The 21,518-nt window shown below is 44.4% G+C and overlaps 2 protein-coding genes across 2 annotated transcripts; one reads left to right on the top strand and one right to left on the bottom strand.

Moving 5' to 3' along the window:
- The first annotated feature begins 3,389 nt into the window (after nucleotides 1-3,389).
- Nucleotides 3,390-13,775, top strand: LOC124701211 (protein ARABIDILLO 1-like). The gene is made up of 12 exons (XM_047233262.1): nucleotides 3,390-4,780; nucleotides 4,864-5,022; nucleotides 5,099-5,176; nucleotides 5,253-5,384; nucleotides 5,864-5,991; nucleotides 6,112-6,199; nucleotides 6,544-6,638; nucleotides 7,361-7,424; nucleotides 7,846-8,021; nucleotides 8,466-8,687; nucleotides 12,627-12,711; nucleotides 13,216-13,775. The coding sequence occupies exons 1-12, from the start codon at nucleotides 3,476-3,478 to the stop codon at nucleotides 13,390-13,392; spliced, it is 2,709 nt and encodes a 902-aa protein (XP_047089218.1). The 5' UTR covers nucleotides 3,390-3,475; the 3' UTR covers nucleotides 13,393-13,775.
- A 2,344-nt stretch (nucleotides 13,776-16,119) lies between these two features.
- LOC124701210 (palmitoyl-protein thioesterase 1-like) lies at nucleotides 16,120-19,733 on the bottom strand. Its single transcript, XM_047233261.1, has 12 exons — nucleotides 19,581-19,733; nucleotides 19,413-19,497; nucleotides 19,269-19,320; nucleotides 19,127-19,147; nucleotides 18,987-19,040; nucleotides 18,609-18,659; nucleotides 18,354-18,416; nucleotides 17,741-17,806; nucleotides 17,587-17,625; nucleotides 16,956-17,078; nucleotides 16,634-16,726; nucleotides 16,120-16,552 (listed from the first exon to the last, which is right to left on the bottom strand). The coding sequence occupies exons 1-12, from the start codon at nucleotides 19,678-19,680 to the stop codon at nucleotides 16,307-16,309; spliced, it is 993 nt and encodes a 330-aa protein (XP_047089217.1). The 5' UTR covers nucleotides 19,681-19,733; the 3' UTR covers nucleotides 16,120-16,306.
- Nucleotides 19,734-21,518: the final 1,785 nt, after the last annotated feature.

The following is a 21,518-nucleotide window of genomic DNA, read 5'->3' as shown; positions in this document are numbered from 1 at the left end:
GTGAATGATATCTACTTATCTTATTAAGGTTTAAATTATCCTCACATACCTCAAGAGCATGATCATGTATTAAGCATGATCAACTTGTTCTTGATATCTTTACCTCAAGTTCTTAGGTTTTATGATCATCACTTAATTTATAATGATCAAGGTTTGGATTCCTAATGTATCTCTTATTAAATAGGTTTCTTACTTCCATGATCAAGTATTGACTTGATCAACTAGGGTATAACATTTCTCTTATAGTTTCTTGGGTGGACAAGGCTATGGTTGTCTCAATGGATTATATCCCAGGAGAATGCCTAAGATATTTACTTAAAGTTCCCTCAATAACTGATGGTTTAACCATTTGGATATTTGAGTAGATAGAACTAGGATTAGTATGGATGATCTCTCTCATTTGGGAAGGACTTCAAGGCTAACCTAATATTAGGCTCCATAGAGGTTGATGTGATCATCAAAATCTATGTTTAACATTATTGGTTATCTCTCTCTAGGGTTGTCTTGAAGATGATGATTTGAATACTTGGATGTATATCCAAGGTTTAACTCAAGGTTTGTTATTGCTTCTTTAATAATTATAATAGAACTCTCACCTTTCTAGGTTTGATGTAAAACTATTTGGAATAGGGAAGAATATATATCTCTTAAGTTGAATCTCCTTGTCTTGTTTCCAAGGTTACAGTAGAATGGATATCATAGGGTTTATGATAGGTGCATGGATTAGTTTAAGACATGGAGAAGATAAGTGAAGAATAGTTTCTCAAATTATTGTTACTTAATTTCCAAATAGATTGATGTTCATAGGTTATGGCAAGGAATACCATATTATGATCTTTAATAAGACCAAGTAATTGATCATTGGGTAAAGTGTTGTTGTGTTAGTTCCATTTGATCTAACCCCTTAGGTCAAATCATCTCTACCCAAAACAGGTTTTAACAAGGTCACACTGAGGTTTATAGCACTTGACTTGATGAGCTCCTTCAATTCCACCAAGGTCAAGTGAAACTTCAGTTACTGTGACTGTTTTACTTTAAAGCGCGAAAATTCCCCAGATTTTCTATGCATGAATGCAATGCACACATCTGTTTCCTCTATTTTTGTAACCCCAATACCTGGGATATTACACAGGGTGTGGGACCAACCTTATTTCTGTGGCGCATGGGTGGCAGGTGCGCCACAAAAATACGCTATTTCAGTGACGCACATTGTCCGGTGCACCACAGAAATAAATTCTATGGCGCACGCAAAACTGGTGCGCCACAAAATAGCATTCCACCTATAGCTAGTTTTCTACTAGTGGGGATGGCTCTACCCAAACTGTCCGGAGATCGTCTAAAAGTTAGACATGCAGTACAATGACACGGTGGAGTTCAGGATTCGAGCCTTCGTCCTAAAGATGACGATCTACAAGTCAAATAGCTCAGTGCCGTGATGAAAGTGCATGGAGCCCCCATGTGTGATTTTCGTTATTAATGATAATCCTTGTGGAATAACGTTTGTATTGAGTTATATGTGTAGGATTTGCCCATATGCAATGCTTGAACCATATGTGTGGCTTCAAGGTTGCAAGAAGAAGAAGATTGGATGAGTTGTCATGTGTATGTTGAAGGCTTAAACAAGATGGAGAAAGAAGAAATGTTGTGCAACTTCAAGATGAGGTATCTCGAAGAGGTCATATGCTTGAAGCTTGTGATGCATATGGTGTTCATGGATTTGTCAAGATGCTCCGAAGAAGAAGCTCTCCCATAGTGAATTATGAGTGAGTAATCTGCAAGATTTCATCAAACAAGCACTATCAAGAAAAATGTGTTCCATCTTGTTGTAGTTGAGATCGTCATCATCTAGTTCAAGTGGAATGTGCAAGGTCAATATTTGTTTTTTGATAGGGTTTCTTTCTTACCGATCTTATATTGTAGTTGGGAGATTGGTTTATAGGATATTTGGTCTATTAAGAGGGCTCTCGAGTGAGTAACTTGATCTTATTGTTCGGAGAGAGCTCGAATCTTCGCATTCTTTGCATCATATTTCCTGGTTTCTATTTGGATCTTATCCATATGGTGTTTTAGATCTTGTGCTTATTCTCATGACAAGCTTTAGTTCACCGAAAACGGATTCCGCATGAAATACTTCGTGCATTTTAGATATTGTAGTTTTTCTCGGTCTTCGTATTGAGATGTTTGACCTATAAATTCATGGAAAAATCTACCACATTTTTTGTGGGGTATCTCTTATCGACCTCTTTCCAACAAAATTGGTTTCACTTAAATCTGAATTTCCTAACTTAAGTTGTTTCCACTTTTCTCCTTGAGATAATCAACAAATTTGGATGCTCACAAAGCATCTTGAACCATCTAAGGTTCTCCACAAACCCAATAGTAACAAGAAAAAAGTAAACATGGGGAGGGATTTAATATTTTCTTGGTGGATTTGTAGATCAATATTTCCTCTATTCTCTCTCTCTCTCTCTCTCTCTCTCTCTCTCTTGGATGCAACTTTAAGCAGATGAATGGAAACTAATCAAGCGTTTTGAGGTCGGAAATGGTGGCACATCTTAGATCAAAAAGTCGATCTCCTTAAAGAAAACTAACTATATATATGGGCCCTCCTTTTCTCATCATGGCTCACAAGTTGCAGGAAGCCCAGAGTCTCTCCAAAAATGGTTTGGAGCAAACCCGAAGCCTCTAGGGTTTGGGACACATTAAAGATCATAAATGGGAGGCACCATTTTCATGGTTCTCATCTCTGCAACTCGCGATTTTCGCGAGAGAACCAAATCCAAATTGGTCAAATCGGATTATGGACTTTTCCAGCTAAGTGAAAACGCACTTCACTACTAGCAAAGAAGTCAGCTCAGGGCAGGACCGGATGCTTCTAATAACCAACGAATGACAAGTGGTCTTCCTTGTTTAGATCCTATTTCAATCGGAACTTTCCGCGTCGATCCTTCTTGGGGTTTTCATCTTGGTTTCTTTACGAGTTATCGTCTTCAATATTACGTCTTCCCTACAACTTAAGAAACGTCATGTAGCAAATACAGTTTAAAAACAAAGTCTTTTCGATAAACTTTTGTGCCTAAGTCAAAATTTTGATCATACACTTGAAAGATATTACCCCCAAATCATCTACCGATACCCACCAAAATCTATGTAGGGTTGAATATGTCCTTTCACAATTGAGCAAACCAAACTGATATAAAGAAAATAAAAATTACACTCACCTTGGGGGCATTCATTCGTATTGTATTTTTCAATTTGAAGATTATGATTAGTAGGATTCATACGTTTTGTAATCAGATTTTTATTGGTATTTTGTTCTTGCGTTTTTGTATTCAGACCGTATCTCTGGCCTTGTCCCCTATCCCCCTTCTCCTACCTTCCGTCGTCGTCTTGGGGGGATACGCACAGTGGCGTCCAAGCAAGCGGACCAGATCGAGCCAGCTGCCTCCCGAAGCTGCTGGCTCGATCACCGACTATGACCCGCCGCGTGCGCCGCCGCACCACCAAGGACGCCGCCCATCAGCAACCGCCGCTCGACTGGACCGCGCTCCCCGACGACGCCACGCTGCACTTCTTCGCGCGCCTCAGCTACCGGGACCGCGCCGCCCTCGCCGCCACCTGCCGCGCCTGGCGCTCCCTCGCGGCTTCCCCGTGCCTGTGGGCCGCGCTCGACCTCCGCCGCCTCGACCCTCCCGCCGCCGCCTCCCTCGCGCCGCGCTGCTCTCCCCACCTCCGCCGCCTCCGCCTCGCCGGGTGCGCCGCCGCCGACGCCGCGCCCTTCCTCCGCGCCACCAACCTCCGCTCCCTCCGCCTCTCCGCCTGCCGGGACCTCACCGACGCCGCGCTGGCCGTCCTCGCCGCGCGCCACGCGCGCCTCGAGGAGCTCCACGTGGGGGCCCCCGACCCCCTCGACCGCGTCTCCTGCGACGCCCTCCGCCACGTCGCCCTCTGCTGCCCGCGCCTCCGCTGCCTCCGCCTCTCCGGCCTCCGCGAGGTCGGCGCCGGCGCGCTCGCCGCCCTCGCTCGCCACTGCCCGCTGCTCCACGACCTCGCCTTCCTCGACTGCCTCGTCCTCGACGAGACCGCGCTCGCCGGCCTCGTCTCCCTCCGCTTCCTCTCCGTCGCCGGATGCACCGGCGTCAAGTGGGCCACGGCCTCGGAAGCCTGGGCGCAGCTCCCCTCCCTCTCCGCGCTCGACGTCTCCCGCACCGACGTCTCCCCCGGCGCCGTCTCCCGCCTCGTCTCGCACTCTGCGACCCTCACCCTCATATGCGCTCTCAACTGCCCCTCTCTCGAGGAGGAAGAGGCGCGCAGCCCGGCCGCCTTCGCTAACTCCAAGGGCAAGCTCGTGCTCACCATCTACAGCACACTCTCCGAATCCATTGCTGCCGCCGCGCTGTTTCCACACGCCACTCTTGTCAAGGCCACCGAGCTGTTCGACGATGACTGCCATTGGAGTGGAGGGGTGCCTCAGCTCATGACATGGCTTGAATGGGTCCTGTCACAGTCCTTCCTGCGGATCGCCGAGACTAACCCGCGCGGCATGAACCAGTTTTGGCTGGACCAGGGCGCCGCCCTGCTGCTCAGCCTGCTCAAGAGCTCGCAGGAGGATGTGCAGGAGCGGGCAGCCACCACGCTCGCAGCGTTTGCGGTTGTTGATGACCAGAACGCCAATGTGGACCCTGCAAGGTCTGAGGCTGTGATGCGGGAAGGGGGCATACCAATGCTGCTGGATCTCGCAAGGCGATCCAGGGAGACTCTGCAGTCTGAAGCTGCCAAGGTTTTCTGCAATCATCTCAATATATTCAAGCTAAAGCTAGCTGTGTCAATCATTTCTTATGCATTCTTCATGTGTTTGTGTAGGCAATCGCCAACTTATCCGTCAATCCAAAGGTTGCAAAAGCAGTTGCAGATCAGGGTGGTATTACCATACTCACTAACATGGCAAAGTCGGCCAACCGGCTGGTTGCTGAAGAAGCTGCTGGTGGGCTATGGAATCTCTCAGTGGGAGAAGAACACAAGGTTGTGAGCGCTTGGTGCTGTTTCTGACTGATGTACCCTCAACATTTCATGGTGACTCATTTTAATTCCTTATCAGGTGGCTATCGAAGTGGCTGGTGGGATAAAAATTCTGGTTGATCTGATATTTCGATGGCCTGAAGGAACTGGAGTTCTTGTAAGGACCGTCTCTAATTTTTTTTTACCGTACATGTTTTCCTTGGAAAGCTCTGATTTTCAAATATTTTTTACAGGAGCGTGCTGCTGGTGCACTTGCCAATCTGGCTGCTGATGACAAGTGTAGCTTGGAGGTTGCAATGGCCGGTGGCATCCATGCCTTGGTTACACTTGCTCGTTCCTGCAAAGTTGAAGGGGTCTTAGAACAGGTAAGGTGCACCTTGTGCTTTTAATGCTTCTACATCTTCCAATTTTGTCAAATAGTTTAAATGTATCCTAACACCCTTGTGTTGTCAAATAAGCTTCGGCCGACACTGCAACATAAATGCTCAGTTGGTTAGACACATTTGAGTCTGCACCTTTGATTATGTAGGTCTATGTAAGGAGTGTAGCAATGAGTGAATGATTTAGCGGCGATGTGACTGCATCATGGAGTGCAGCTGCATGCTTGCCCCTTTCATCTCGTTGTTGGCCTCTATAATTGGTATTTACAAAAAAATGGATAAAACATGTTGCAAATGTGCTTTGGCCTTCTCTGATTAAATTTGGTATGTGTGCTGTGTGGACAATACGGTTTGCCAACGCCAGAGGAGTGATTCCCACTGCATATTCTGTGCAAATTCCTGTTCCTGATTTAGTTCAGTGTTTGGTTATCTCTTAGATAACACGAGTGTCATTTTGCACGCAGGCAGCACGAGCTTTAGCTAATTTAGCTGCACATGGAGAAAACAACAACAATAATGCTGCCGTTGGTCAGGAAGCAGGTGCTCTTGAAGCTTTGGTGCAGCTAACACGTTCTCCAAATGAAGGCGTGAGGTATAGTTCTGCTTTAGTCGCGTGACATTGACCTGCCAAGCTTTTGACCTATATGTTACAGCTTTCTTGAATCTTATAATCTGAAGTTACAGTTGGACAATTTTTCATGCATGTAATTAGACAAGAAGCTGCTGGTGCTTTGTGGAACTTGTCGTTTGATGATAGAAATCGTGAATCCATTGCTACTGCTGGTGGTGTTGAAGCTCTGGTATGTGTTTCTGTTTGCTACATCTACTGCAAGTTAGTTATTCTTTTGCCTGTACGTATATGTGATGTCTCTTACAAAGAGGGAACCGACTTAAGGAAATTCTCATGTGCTTTCCACCTGAGCGAAATCTTGAAGAATCAAGGAACCATTTTATGAGAAAAAGCATGTCGCTAGTTTTGAATTTTTGAAGAATTAAGAAAATATGTAAGAGAAAAGCATGAGGCAATTAATTTCCATATCTCCTTGACTTGCACTGACAACAAACCTCACCTGGTCGAGCACCTTTTATATGCTTTCTAATAGGAAACATTTCCTTCGTTAACATAAATGATTCAATCGTGTAGGTTTCACTCTGTCAAGAATGTTTAAATGCTTCGAATGGTCTTCAAGAGAGAGCTGCAGGTGCCTTGTGGGGACTATCTGTTTCACAAGCAAACAGGTAACCGAATAACTGAGTTGATGGCATTATCTTGCTTACGAGATTCCTTATACTCCGTATTATATTTTGTGTTTGTGCTTGCATGATATCTCTGTGTTTTGTCTTGACCTCTTGAGTTCAAGTCTTCCGCTGCAACAAAAGACACATGATAAATCTTTAAGTTGTACTATTTGGATTCAGTTCATATTTTTTGGCAATGTATTTGTAGGAAAATTATCCTTAAGAATATCAGTATGATCAGGCGGCTAAATATTAGATTGATTATGAACAGAAAGTAGTGAGTGTAAAAATATGCACTTTATGCATGCTTGCCATGAAATGACATAGAGCAGAGTGCGGAGGTGCATATGTATGTGCCCGCTATGAATTAGATGATCATGTTGTGAAAATAAGCATGTAATAAAACAGATCCAAGTATCCAACTTCAACACTGTGCATATACTTTGTTATATCTTAATTTCTTTGTGCGGCAAATAGAATAAGGTGCTATAATTTCTTTGTGCGGCATATACTGGGAATTTTTTTGCCGACTATAGTCAAGAATTATTCTCAGCATAAGCTTCATTTGTTTACTTTGAAATATTCTTTTTATTCTTTAGTTTGATGTGCCAGATTGGGTGTGATATAAGATACAGTTATCAAGATTTTCCTTAGCAGTGATATAGGAGTAATTATTAATCTTGATGACATCACCACTGCTAACTTTTCTGTTGCGCACTCAGCATTGCTATTGGAAGGGAAGGAGGTGTTGTACCTCTGATTGCGTTGGCACAGTCAGAGGTTGAAGTAAGTGCTGCTTATCTTCAGTGCACTCAGTGTGTTTGGTTTATAAAGACAATATGAACACTGAGGTGCCTTAATAAAAACTGCATACTCTATTATTTGGTGCTCTCGTCTATGCAGCAGATGTATTGTGCACTTCGTATTCTGCATCAGTGCACTATACTTGTATGCGCTTAGTTTCTTCTTTTATCGATAGGTCTATGATTACGTTTTCGCCACCGTCATACATTTATGGATCTTGACGTCCTTAGTTGTTAAGACTGGCTAATCTCTGGTGCTTATGTGATATTTTTTTTCGAGGTGGTGCTTATGTGATTCTAAAGGCACTTTGTCATCTAGATTTGCATCCTTTGATATCTTATACCTACTTCTTAAGCTAGTCATGCTTCATTTTCTCACGTTATGTTACTTGCTTGTTTTACAGGAGGTTCATGAGACAGCAGCTGGTGCACTGTGGAATCTTGCCTTCTATTCTTGTAATTCTCTCCGCATAGTTGAAAATGGCGGTGTACCTGTTCTAGTGAACTTATGCTCGTCATCTGGTTCAAAAATGGCTCGGTTCATGGCTGCACTAACCCTTGCTTATATGTTTGATGGAAGGTATGCTGTTTATGAGTCATGGCTTCTCCCTCATGTTGCTCTAGCTGTACAAGTCATGACAAAATGTACCATGGTTCGGTTATTTTCCTTCCCCATCTGTTAATACTTTATGAATTGTATGCAAGAATCTACATGATGTTGCCTTGTATTTTCTTGTACGTATTGCACTCTTTGTTTGATGTCTGAAAAGCAAACGATCCTAGATGCTACATGCCAGTATAAAGCTCACTAAGTTAGTAAATACCACCCACTGCGTCATTGACATGTGGTCCTCTCTCACTCGATAGTACAGTATATTCCAATCTATGCCTGTTTTTGATGCTAGTAAGCTATTTTTTCTTAGTATTAATTTGATACAATATGGTTTCCACTCTCGAGATCTACTTGTAGATATGCTGCTACACTTACAGTAGTATGGTCTGATCTTGAATTGTTGGCTGGCAGAATGGACGAGGTAGCACTGGTTGGGACATCCTCACAGGGTAGTTCCAAAATTGTAAATTTTGAGAGAGCAAGAAGGTTGGCATTGAAGCATATAGAAGCATTTGTGTTGACATTTTCAGATCCACAAATGTTTTCTATGGCTGCTTCATCTTCAGGCGCAGCAGCCTTATCTCAGGTTGCTGAAGTACTTTGTATACCAGAAGCTGGACATCTTAGATGCAGGTTTGACTTTGCTTTTCATTGAATAATATCAACTACTACCTCCTTACCAAATTAATTGACTCAGATTTAGCTAGATACACCTCCGTACCAAATTAATTGACTCAGATTTAGGTAGATACACGCCAAATCTGAGTCAATCAATTGGGAACGGAGGGAGTAGAACTGAAGCTTGGTCTTCAATTTTTCAACTGAAATACCCCCTTCGTCTCACGGAAGTTGTCTTAGATTTGTCAAAATTTGGATTTATATAGACACTATTTAGTATGTAGATACATCCAAATATAGTCAAATCTCTGACAAGTTTCGTGAGACTGGAGGGAGTATAAAACAAAGACAGTTTAGTCAATATATTATTCTTACAACAACAACATCATCAAAGCCTTTTCCCAAGCAAGTTGGGGTAGGATCAATATATTATTCTTAAGAGCATCTCCAGCCGCGTCCCCCAAAGCGTCCCTCAAAAGGATTTGGGGCGTGCCGGACAAAATTTCGTTCCCAGCCGCGCGCCCCAAAGCCTCCTTCCGTCCGGCGCGGTCCAATACGGTGTCCGATGCTCCACATGGGACGGTCCGGGCACACCGGACACAACGAAATGCGAGGCGGGCTCCCACCTGTAGGCGATCACTTCCATAACCGTTGGTTCGCGCCTTTTATTTCTCGCCGCGCCTCCCACCCCTCCGTCGCCGCTCGATTTGCCGGCCGTTTCGACGGCAGATCTCTTCTAAGTCGGGCACCGTCGTCGCGGCTGGCTCTCTCGCCGGCCTTTTCGCTGCCGCTTCTTCGCCAGCGCGTCCCAGAACGCGGCGTCAAATCCACCCCACCTCCGCGCACATAAGGTGTTCGACGCCTTGTCAGGTAGGCACGATAGGCCGCTGTTCGTTGCCTCGTCTGCCGCGGCTGAATTTTAACCATTAATTTTGCTTCAAACATGGATATCGACGACGAGATGCTTGTCCGACTGCTGGAGGACGAGCAAGCCTTCGACGGCGACATCCGGGAGCATTTGCTGATCATCGTGTCCCTCCAGGACATGCTTGATGCCGAGGCGGAGAAGAGGAAGAGGCCGCGCCGCAGAGGATCAAGGCCGAGGAGAAAGAAGTCGAAGCCCCGACAGAGGATGGAGGGGCATACCATGCTGCACAACGACTACTTCGTAGATGACGCAACACATGCCTACAATTTTCGGCGCCGGTATAGGATGAGCAAGGATTTGTTCATGAATATCCTCCACGGCGTTCGAGAGTTCGAGCCCTACTTCAAGCTCAAGCACGATGTTGTAGGCGTTGCTGGGTTCTCGTCGATTTAGAAGTGCACCGCCGCCATGAGGATGCTTGCATACGGAGCACCTGCCGATACACATGACGACTACCTTCGCATGAGTGAGTCTACTGCCATTGAGTGCATGTACAAGTTTTGCCGAGCTGTGGTGGGAAAGTTTGGCAAATACTACTTGAGAGGGCCAACTGAAGAAGAGACTGCAAAGATCATGGCACAAAATGCTGCGAGAGGATTCCCTGGGATGCTTGGAAGCATCGATTGCATGCACTGGTCATGGAAGAACTGCCCGTTTGCTTGGCAAGGTATATACAAAGGGCGTCATGGATATTGCAGTGTGGTGCTTGAAGCTGTTGGCATGGCGGGATCACACAATGACATCAACGTGTTGCCGCAGTCTCCGGTGTTCAGTAAACTAGTGGAAGGTCATGCTCCACCATGCAACTATGAGATCAATGGCCACGAATATACCAAAGGCTATTATCTAGCCGATGGTATATATCCAAATGGGACACTTTTGTCAAAACAATCCCGGCTCCATCAGGTCAGAGAATTGCCACTTTGCTTCGTGATAGGAGGCTTGCAGGAAGGATGTCGAGCGGGCATTTGGTGTGCTTCAAGCTCAATTTGCAATTGTCTGGTACCCTGCTCTAAGCTGGTCTCACGAACCAAATGTGGGAGGTGATGCAGGCTTGTGTGATCATGCACCACATGATCATCGAGGATGACCACAAGGATCATGTCAGGAGACATGTTGGTCCCTATGAGTGTCAGGGCCCGAGATTGATCATGAGTTGCCCGCAGATTTTGCTAATTTTCTCGCCATGCACGCAGAGATCCGTGACAACAATGTTCACGAGCAACTTCAAAATGATCTCGTTGAGCATATATGGAGGATCAAAGGATTATCAGCAAATGCCGCGGCGCCTTGATCTAGCCCCATTTATTACATTTGTTTAGTTGTTTTATTGTTTGTTGTATTTTAATTTGAATTTTTTTTGGCAAACATATTTATTTGTATGCTAAATTTAACAAATGGTTGTGTTTTTGAAAACCCTATAAAAAAGTTTTGGGGCGGCGTTTGGGGGACGCGAGTGGGGAGCGACGTCCCCCAAACGCGGCACGAACAAATCACCTCCCCCAAACGCTCGATCCGGCGCCATTTTGGGGACGCGGCTGGAGATGCTCTAATTGCTTTTTGCAAGAAAGATCCGAATCTATTCCATGAGTTCACAAGAAATACAAAGCATCCCAGATATAATGAAAATGACATCGAGGTTCTTGGATGCCAGAGCGAGCCGCCGACGTGCTGCTGTCGCCGCTCCCTTACCGGAGCTGGCCTGACATTGTTTATGACAGTCGGTAAGTCTTCGTGCACGTGCCCCTAAGGACCAGCGCCCTAGAGCCGAAGTCGTTGCCATTGAACCCTTGAATTGATCCGAAGCTTGTAACACCAAACCTATCACATACGTAGCCTGGACGAGATTCACCACTCCATAAAAGCGGTGACTAGACGAATCTCCTCCCTCCTCAACGCCACCGGCGAGATCGCCGCCGATGAGGTGGAAGAGGAGGAGGGTATATACCTTATTCTTGTCCCGCAAAACGTCGCCATAGCCACCATAACGACGATGCCGGTTGACCAAAACTTTAGGGACCCTTCTATAGCGCCGAGCGCAGGTCCGAGGTCCCCATCTCCCCCGGTCACCGGAGGGGCAAGCAGAGAAGGCAGGGACCCGTCGATTCCCAGTCGTAGACGGCGAGGACAAGGCAGATGGCGTCAGCTGCTAGGGTTTCCACCCTAACCGCCGCCTCTGTTTCTTTCGTGGGAGCATGTTTGTTACATTGCATTGTTAATTGCTTAATTGTGAAATCTCCCTTCACAAAGTGGGCGAAGTGCCCAAAACTTGCATCTGTTTGCTGGCATGAGCTCAAGCTTATACCGCATCTCCCCATGTGGGGCAACCTTACTACAGGTTCTTTTACAAAATTTGAAGCTATAACTATCAGATGATGCAATACAAAGGCTTCGAATTTCGCAAACGAGGATTCCAATCTCTGCCAGGTCATAGCTGCCAGTGTTAAGTGCATGGACAAGAGCAACAGAATCAGACTCAAAGATTAGCCTTGAGACAGCAAGCAGCTGCTGTGGTCTTTCATAGGGTTTCTTACAGACCAGCCTCAACTTACAGACCAGCCATATGGGCCAGAATAGTTAGACAGACTACTAGATAGGATGCAGCCCATATACTGCCCAACACTACATTTGTGGGAGGAGGCCATGGTGACCGGGGGAGGGTAGGGGAGGACCACAAGGTGGCCGCCTCCACCTGAGTGGAGGGCGGCGGGGAGGTTGCTGGTCGCCGGAGCTGGAGTGGCTCTCGGCGCAGGGGAGGTGTGGCGGAGCGCTGCTTGGGAGCTCACCGCCTCCCCACCTCACTCGCTCATTTTGGTTCCCACAAGTCATAGTTTCGGATCTGTTTGTCATGTGATAATGTGTTGGGCTATACTTGCAGGGACTATTGTTCGATATGTCATAATGTGATAATCCTTTTGAGCTGTTGTGGTTTATTTATTTTTCTATGATGAATGTTGTTTTGGAGCTTCTGGCATGGTGTAGACATTAATTTACAAGACAGGACACTAATTTTGTTTTAACTTCAGCGCTGCTGAGATTGCTCGATTTATCGATACGCTTCGGAATCCTTCATCAGTTCTTCGAGCTTGTGCAGCTTTTGCTCTGCTTCAGGTTGGTTCTATTTTATCCACGTCAACAGCTAATATTGCTTGAGTGCCATAATATTTGTCTTTATGTAGTAACTTGGCTTACTCGTGCATAAGGGGTACGCCTCACAGTATTTACATAAACAACGAATTTCTCAACTTTCTAGCATTCGGTGGTTCTGTAATGATGTATTTTCATATTAGCAGTTATCAACCGAAGCATATAGTAATATGTTTGTATTCTAAGGTTGTCGAAGTTTATGGTGATCATGCATCCATACTATGTTTCTTCATGCTTGTCTACCTCTTGGCATTGGGCCATTGTGCTTCCCTCGTCCCTCCAGTATTCAATTTTTATCCAGCCAGCTTCCTGATATCTGACCTGATGTGAAATGGTGAATGGATTATTCAAATCTCCCTTCATGCGTGTTCTGATGTGCCCTCAGATGTTTCATTTTCTGTGACGGTTCTTCCAGTTTTGCTTTGATACTGCCGTATATTCTCCTGACTAGTCTCTCCAACGATGCAGTTCACTATCCCAGGTGGTCGGCATGCTTTGCATCATGTGGACCTACTTCAGAAGGCTGGGGCATCCCGGGTCTTGAGGTGGGCAGCCGCAGCGGCAACAGCTCCCATCGAAGCCAAAATCTTCGCACGGATCGTCCTTCGGAATTTGGAGCTCCACCAAGAAGGGCCTTCAACATAGAAGGAAATCATTTTAGTGGGAGATGAGCAGTTAACTTATTTTGCAGTTCCTTGTTGTGCCCAACATTGGCATGAGAGAGAGAGAGAGAGAGAGAGAGAGAGAGAGAGAGAGAGAGAGAGAGAGAGAGAGAGAGAGAGAGAGAGAGAGAGTGAGAGAGAGAGATCTGCACGTCGGCATGAACACAGACGATGGGATATCAGTCGGTCTGTCAAATTTTGTTATTTCCTCGGAGGGAACTTGGTCAGTGTCTTGTTGGTTCTGTCGTGTGTCCTTGTAATTTTGCGTATAAAGCAAGTAAAAGAAGGCTGCACATTGGGGGTGTGTAAGATAAATAAAGCATTATGGACCGTGGTATTGGCTAATGTATGAGGTGTTTTCCATCAGCTACATTTTGTTGCACTGTTGAAAACTTTCTTGACCGTACTGCTTATTTCATTGATAGAAGAGGGAAAAACTGCATAATGCCCAAAGGCATAGAGAACAAACTCGAAAAGAAAAGAAAAGAAAACCTGTAGCTAACCCAGGCCAGCAGCAACTGCTGCATCAACTTCCTCTCTACTGTACTTTTTGGCGCAATCACTCGCACACTCATTTCCTTTCTTTAAAAAATGCGCCTTCCCCTCTCTTTCCAGACATGCCAGACCAGGTAGCAAGCCAGCTGAACGTTCCTCTCATTTTGCTTCTTGGGAATGCAATGGTGAATCTTATTCCACAAGGCCATGCCGCCTGCAAGCTAAGTCTTATTAGTCGTCAGAAAGAAAGCCCACACATATTTAGCACAACTACAACCCAATGGTAGATGTGCTGCATTTTCCAGCTCTTGATCACACAAGCTGCAAATCAGGTTGCAGTTCAATCCTCGCTTCACGAGATGATCATTTGTCCAGTTCCTATTGCGCAAGATAAGGCCGCTCTGTTCTTTCTTTAAAAAGTGGGTTACTGATTGAACAGAACTAGTAGAGTAGAAATGATGAACTACTTCCCGCATCCGGGAAGACAAGAGATCCACTTTATCTTTATCAAGCACTCGCTCGTATTAGCGATAAATATCATTAGAACAATTATGCGCAGTAATTGAAATCTATAAAAATAAGCCAAAATGTTTTTTTTTCACTTTGCCTATCACCTTAGCTTACCAAACTCTTTCAAGACGAGGCTGCTGAATTTGACCCCAAAACTGGCATTCAAACGCAGACTTGACGGAGCAAACCGTTCTCACTAGGCAGGCACTGAACTGAATCTAGCTGAGCCAAATTGATGCAATACATCTTCATTAGAGATTCTAGATACACTCCGGAGCCATCTGCCATTGCATAAAGCTTCAGCCAGTGTCATGTTTTTATTTTCTTTTTGCCACGGGCCACCCCATCCAACCATTTATCTTTCCAAAACTTGCAATTTGACCATTTCCAATAGAAATTTTGGTGCAGGCAGCCAAAAGTTTCAAATCTTTGGCATCACACGGCAACACCATGCCCTTCCAAGGCTTTTCAATTTGGTCGCAACGATACCACGGCCATCTCAGCCACAGAGCTTTACATACATGCGTAGCTCCTTCATTCCGAGGCCTCCAATTTTTTTTGGAGAGCAAACCGTCTTCCAGTTAACCAAACAGTGCCCTCCCTTTGCCTCTTCATCTCCTCTCCACAGAAAACTCCTGATTTTATCAATCTTCATAGCCCATGGGGTTAGATAGAAACTTGTCAGGAAATAAGTCAACATCGATGTTAAAACCAAGTTGATAAGAATGAGGCGCCTAGTACTAGTCATCAATTTTCCTTTCCATGGCTTGAGCTTACTTGCAATTCTGTGAATGATTCTTTGAAGATCAGCCCTTGAAGGCTTTCTAATGCCAAGAGGCAGACCAAGATATTGGCAAGGAAAGCTGCCAGCTGAGCCTCCAACTCATTCAGAACCTCAGATATGTCCAAGTTACCGCACTGAATTGGGTAAGCCACACATTTGCTCAGATTAGGCTTGAGCCCAGAGATACTTCCAAAGACATGAAGGATGCTTTGAATGGCAATCATATCATCTTTTACAGAATTGATGAACAAAGCAGCATCATCAGCGTAGAAGCTGGATCTGTGCCGAGCATCTCTTAGCCCTAGAGGAGAAAGCAGCCCAACTTCAGTAGCCTTGCAAAGCATCTTGTGAAGAGGCTCCATCATCAGGATCAAATGCAAGGGGGAGAGAGGATCCCCTTGCCTCAGTCCTCTCTTGTACTTCAACAGCCGGCCCTGGATCCCATTCAACAGCACCCTCGAAGAACTCAAAAGAATTACAAGATAATGTCACACTAGCGCTGTCCAAAGCCGGGGCCCTTGAGAACCTCGAGAATATATCCCCAATGCACTGAGTCGAAAGCCTTAGCAATGTTCAGCTTTAGAAACAACAGCGGCTTTTTCTTTCCATGAGCTTCCTTGATAACATTTTTTTACATACAAGAAATTATCTTGATAGCACTCTGGTTGTCACAAACTGACATTTTCAACTCAGGCTCCAGCCTTGTTGCCAGCAACTTGCATGCAATCTTGCCAATATTATTCATCAAGCTAACTGGCCTGTAATAAGTAGCTGCCGCATCGCCCTCCTTAGGCAGCAAAACAATGTAGGCTGAGTTGAGGAGATGCCATTTATTTGCCCTAAGGTTGTGCAATTGCCGTAAGCTTTCAAACCACAAAACTCATTCGTTTGAGTGCTATAATATAACTGTGGAACATAGTGTGAAAAAAGATGCAACCAACCCAATAAGGACTTGATATGTAACGTGTGATCTGTTTCTACAATTGCTGTAACCAAGTGCTCTTTCACAAGCCGATGATAAAAGCACAGCTTGAACAAAGGATAGCACAGTACATATTCGCCATCCACTGTTACATTCCTGGCAATATGCAATATGCAGGATGCATTGTCACGTAGAGGACTGAAGGAGGACACCGGTGTTGCTCCCTGTCAGCCCCAGTGCTTCCTTGATGGCGTACCAAGTGGCGGCGAGCGAAGCGGAAGTAGATGTTTCGTCCATCAAGTAAGGAACGATGTGTTTCATCATGTCGCTGTCGGAGATGCCCAGGTGGCCTCCTGGCACCGATACAAACTTGACTCGTCCGGTGTCGTCCAGCGTCTTCAGGCCGATCCAGTCTTCCTCGTATAGCTTTGTCTGCAGACCAAATCACCTCAAAACTTCATTAACCCACTAAGGCTCATCCCAGGATCAACAAGACGCAAGACAAAATAATACCTTCTGAGGGGGCAGGACTGGATCAAAGGCTCCATCTGGGTAGTAACCAAACCATGATGTTTCCCGAGGTATGAGGACAATATCACTCTCAAACTGCGCACATTAGGACAAAACGTCAAGGACATGAAAGTGACTTCAGTTATATCACATTCCACTTCGAAACAGGAACACCCCGCTTCAAAACGGAACACGTCTACAAAATGCATACCCCTAGCCGTATGTTTTAATAGTATTATTTTAGTGTTTCGGTGCCATATAAGAGATAGTGGTGTATTCGGCCCATGTATGGAACACTTGACAGTAGTATTCTGCTCAACCTTACCATGATCAATACTAAATTCTCTAAGCTGCTGAACCTTTCCTTGTATGTGGCATTTCTTTCACCTGGTATCTCATTGTTAAGTTTGGGAAGAAACCTGCACCCCTTCAAATAATCTTCCATATCCTATAAAACAGAGTACATTTTCGGTGGCTCAGAATATATCATCAAATACTGCTCTGGTTTACTTCAAGATTTATGGTTAAATCCCAAACAATGTCTTCTGGCAATATTTTGTTCTGTGATATAGAAGTAAATGCACCTCTTATCTTATGAATTAATTGATGATGCAAATCTTTTAACCCAGTTTCGAAAAAAGAAGTATATGTTCAAAGCTAGACACACGAAGTTGACCTACTTAAATTCAGAGACAGCAACACACAAAAACAGAACATCAAACAAACATATGGTTACCAAACCTCATGATAATCATTTTGGAAAGAAAATGATCAAATTCATTATTCAGATATACATGAGCCCTATAAGGGCCCAATAACAATTAATTTCCAGCACTGAAAACAATTTTAAAGTTTAGGAATTGCAAGTCCAGCAATAAAATAAAAACTAAACCTACATAAAGGTAAATTCCTCTTTATCAGGATGATAGCCTCTAGAAAAGTAATATAATACTCACAGTTGGGATTTTGAGGTAACCACTTGGTGCAAGATGTGCCTGCATACACCACGCCTCAAGTTATTCCATAGAAAGTCTAGTCTATTAACAGTGTTGACCACTACATCGAAGGAAATTAAAAGTCTAGGGCATGAGTAAGCCAAGATATAAAAACCTGTGCGTAGTCCGAGTAAATCTCCAATTTGATCAGGGCATCAACAATAACACAAAAAATACCAGACTGCGAACAAAGAGATCAGCGCCAACAAAGAGATATACAATGCCAAGAGATAACTACAGTAATCAAACTATAGAAGTGAAATACGAAAACTAAACCTCAAGGCTCCCTGCACACATTAATATATCCAAATAAATACAATAGTGATAGTTCAAGTCAGGGATTTAGCCAGGCGTATATACTTCAGAATGTCGCCCATCTACCTTTACCAACATTTTTTTCCTTTTCGTGACACTCAGGTTGATGTGCTTGAGTGCATATATGTTTTACTTTGTAGCATAGCTTAGACATTTTGTGATGTGGGTGAGTCCCGACTTGCAACTCGCAAGTGCTCACAGCTCAGGCTAGCAAGAGCTGATATAGGATGTTTAAATAGTGAATGGCATTAGTATATACCTTCCAATATTTTTTCTTTAATATATAGCTGTCTCACAAATCCATGAAAAAACATAAAGCTATACATTCTTAGATGATTCGTCAGTCTGTTGTTGGTTAAAAACTGTTGACACAGCAAACTGGCTATTTGTTGGAGATAGTGAGATTAACTTACACCACAAAGTGGCACAGAAGCAGTACCAGCATGAGGTCCAGCGAGTGAGATGAAATTCTTGACCTGTTACATACAAATATCTTAACACATGACTTCCAGCACAAAAGCTGAATAGCATTCTATGACGAAATGTATGGTACAGCTCTGGCATCATTCACACTTTAAAATAAACATCTATGAATAGTATTGATAGGAGGGGAAATAAATTTTGAAATGCATCCCTTCTATCACTTGTACCATTTCAAAGGAACTCACCGGTGGTCCATCATCACAATACTCGACTACTGCCCGACCAATCAAGTTCCCCTGCGGAAGGACATAGCGAGGAGGCAAGGATTAGTAGAAGATTTTCATAAGCTTCATCAGAATCGGCACAATAATCAAGATTGCTCCACCCTGTCACAGACAAACTTCCGCGCAAAAAATGAGGCATTTACCACCAGATTTTGTTGCATTATGTTTGTAAAACCTAATGAACTATAATATCCTTATCCGTATATTTATTTTTTCCCGCAATGGTTCAGTTCTAGTTTACTTGAGTAAATGATGTAGCAAGGACAGCTACGGTTGCTAGATAGTTTTATAAAAGCAAATGCCAAAGACCTTGAACAAAAGGGCAGAACTCGAACATACCTGAGACAGACCGACAATGTTATAGCCGCCGCTTAGCTCTTTCATCTCCTTTACCTGTTAATAACAATCAGAGTTCCAGCGATGATAAATATTTGCTCACCATACATCAGAAGAAGACATCACCCGAAGTAAGAAATCACCTTCTTGCAAATGATATCAGCCTGTGGACATGTAAAGGGGAAATATAGTGAGTGAATATAGAAACTGGTACAGCAAACAAGACTCCTGATTATTTTCAAGAAATAAGATAAAATTGCAAGTTAACTAGGGAACCAAGTCAACCTGCTGTTCAAGAGGCATCACCCAAGAGTCCAATGTTCCGCTACCAATTTCTCTGGGAAAAAAAAGTCAATTAGTTGTATCATCCAGTAGCACAACTGAGCAAAAGTCAAAGTAGAGGAGGGAGAGGGATTGGAGGCATAATACAGGCAGTAGCCGTCGGCGGCGGACCAGTCGGCGAGAAGCTTGGTGAACTTGGCGACGCCGCGGTTGGCGCACTGGTCGCCAATCCCTGCTCCACGGAACCAATCAATCTCGGACAGCACGCCGCCATGGATGGAAACCAGGCTTGATGGAAACTGAAGCGAGACTAACCGTGCAGAACGACGAAGGGCACGGCCTCCGCCGGCAGTAGGAAGGCTAGAAAGAGGAGGGCGACGACGGCGGCGCCGGCGAGGCGCGGAGCTCTCGGCATAGCGGCTGTCCGTTGAAGGCGCCGCCGAGATGACGTGGTTCACGGTTGAGATTGGCCCTGTCCGTCCGTCAAGTGTCCTTGAGCACACGTTCGCTATAAATTTTTGGAAACATATGTTGATCGGAAAGTGCCAGCTACAGCGATTCCTTCATTAAAAATATTAAAAATTATATGTCTAAATTTCAAAAACTTATTAAAAGCTAGTATTCCGAAACGGGCAGGATGCGTCAGGGAGACTCGTTCTCTCCGCTTGGCTGAGGCTCTAGCTGCTATCCTTATGCGGCTACGAGGGCGGGCCATATCTCCGGGTTGTCCTGCACCTTGTTAACGGGGAAGTTTCATACTTTCGGTACGTGAAAGACACGATAATCATGATCTAACTGGATGACCTCTCGGTATGGTAAAACTGAAATTCCTAAGATTCGGTGAAAAACGTAATTATATGTAGACGGACTGATGGTTCTAAATATTGATGGGCGTGCACAATCTCCACGCCTATACTAACCCAACAAATATAAGCCGTCATTGATAATTGTGTTGGGGATGGTGCATACTTGGTGCTTTTTTTTTTTGCGCGGCACATTAAGTTCGCCTTGCGTACGTGGAAGGCGGATCTAATGCCAAGTTACATGGACTTGCGGCGAAAATTATGTTTCATGCCATTAGGTGCTAAATGGTAACTACATAGTGTCTCGTATGGCATCTCTCGGCGCATAAATTATACAATATATAGAAGCTCGTACACCTATGGTATACTCGTACATATATTGTATAAACCGTATAGTTCACATAAGCTCATAGCACATAATAATATATAATTCATAATGCAGAGAAGCTCAAAGCACACAATAATACACATAATTTATACGAAAAGTACTTACATATATACATCTGCAAAATATCTAAGAAACCAACTAAATTCATATTCCCTTACTTCGATTTTATTCACTTTGACGGTCAAATAGCTTCTGATCAACACAGTCCGCCCACTTAGATGTCAAAATGATTCTACCATCATTTCCATGCTTGGCATGAACTTCTTCAATGGTATGATTGCCAAAGGAACATGTGACTTCGATCCTTTCATGTGAGGCATGAGAAACATGTGGACGAAAGGGCATGCAAAATACCACATAGGAAGAAAAATAATTATTCATTGTGGTAACTATGAATAGTAATATTATAAATGTAACAACATGATTGGAATTTAAAGGAATTGAAGCTACCATATTTCTTTTGCCGATGATAGTCTGATGGGATCTAGGGCTTGTATCTTCTGATTATCCGCCTCCAATTACTCCTTTTTGATGTAGTCATCTCAACACCATTGTCAAACCTATAACAAGACAACTTTTACGCTACCCTGGTACTCCAAAATGATTCGGGGATCCGTGATATAGGACTAGTTTAAATTATATTATTGTGAAAGTGCTAAAATAGAAATTAGCATCAATTTTCACTTTAGCCCAAAACGATACGGGGAGTACGATAGGCAGAGTTTTGTAGTCGGTTGATTATCGTCTCGCGTCCCCGCCTCCCATCGCGCCGCCTCTCGCCGCCGACGCCTCTTGTGTATCCGCTGCCGAGTGGGCCGCCTCTCATCTCGCGTCCCCGCCTCCCATCGCCCCCCGCGCCGCAGACGCCTCGCGTCGGCCCCGGCCCCCACTGAATCGCTGCACCATCGCCCTACCCTGGTTAGTTCTTGCTATTCTTTGTGAAGTAAAAGTACAGTAGTAGTGGACATACTGCATTCTTTGCCCAGATTTTAATTGCTGAACATATACCCAATTTGTTTGAAGTGGTGAGAAATCTGAGAAAATAGAAACACATAGGATTGT

This window comes from Lolium rigidum, chromosome 3 (assembly GCF_022539505.1).
Source record: "Lolium rigidum isolate FL_2022 chromosome 3, APGP_CSIRO_Lrig_0.1, whole genome shotgun sequence".
Classification (NCBI taxonomy): domain Eukaryota; kingdom Viridiplantae; phylum Streptophyta; class Magnoliopsida; order Poales; family Poaceae; genus Lolium; species Lolium rigidum.
Note: the sequence above shows the minus strand (reverse complement) of the source record. Positions and strands in the feature narration are given on the sequence as shown.

Coding starts and splice junctions, on each gene's coding strand:
- LOC124701211 (XM_047233262.1), top strand. CDS start 3,476: ATGACCCGCCGCGTGCGCCGCCGCACCACCAAGGACGCCGCCCATCAG. Junction 4,781..4,863: donor TGCAGTCTGAAGCTGCCAAG/GTTTTCTGCAAT, acceptor GTGTTTGTGTAG/GCAATCGCCAACTTATCCGT. Junction 8,688..12,626: donor GCTGGACATCTTAGATGCAG/GTTTGACTTTGC, acceptor TTTTAACTTCAG/CGCTGCTGAGATTGCTCGAT.
- LOC124701210 (XM_047233261.1), bottom strand. CDS start 19,680: ATGCCGAGAGCTCCGCGCCTCGCCGGCGCCGCCGTCGTCGCCCTCCTC. Junction 19,498..19,580: donor GCCCTTCGTCGTTCTGCACG/GTTAGTCTCGCT, acceptor TCCGTGGAGCAG/GGATTGGCGACCAGTGCGCC. Junction 16,727..16,955: donor AGAATTTAGTATTGATCATG/GTAAGGTTGAGC, acceptor TAATGTGCGCAG/TTTGAGAGTGATATTGTCCT.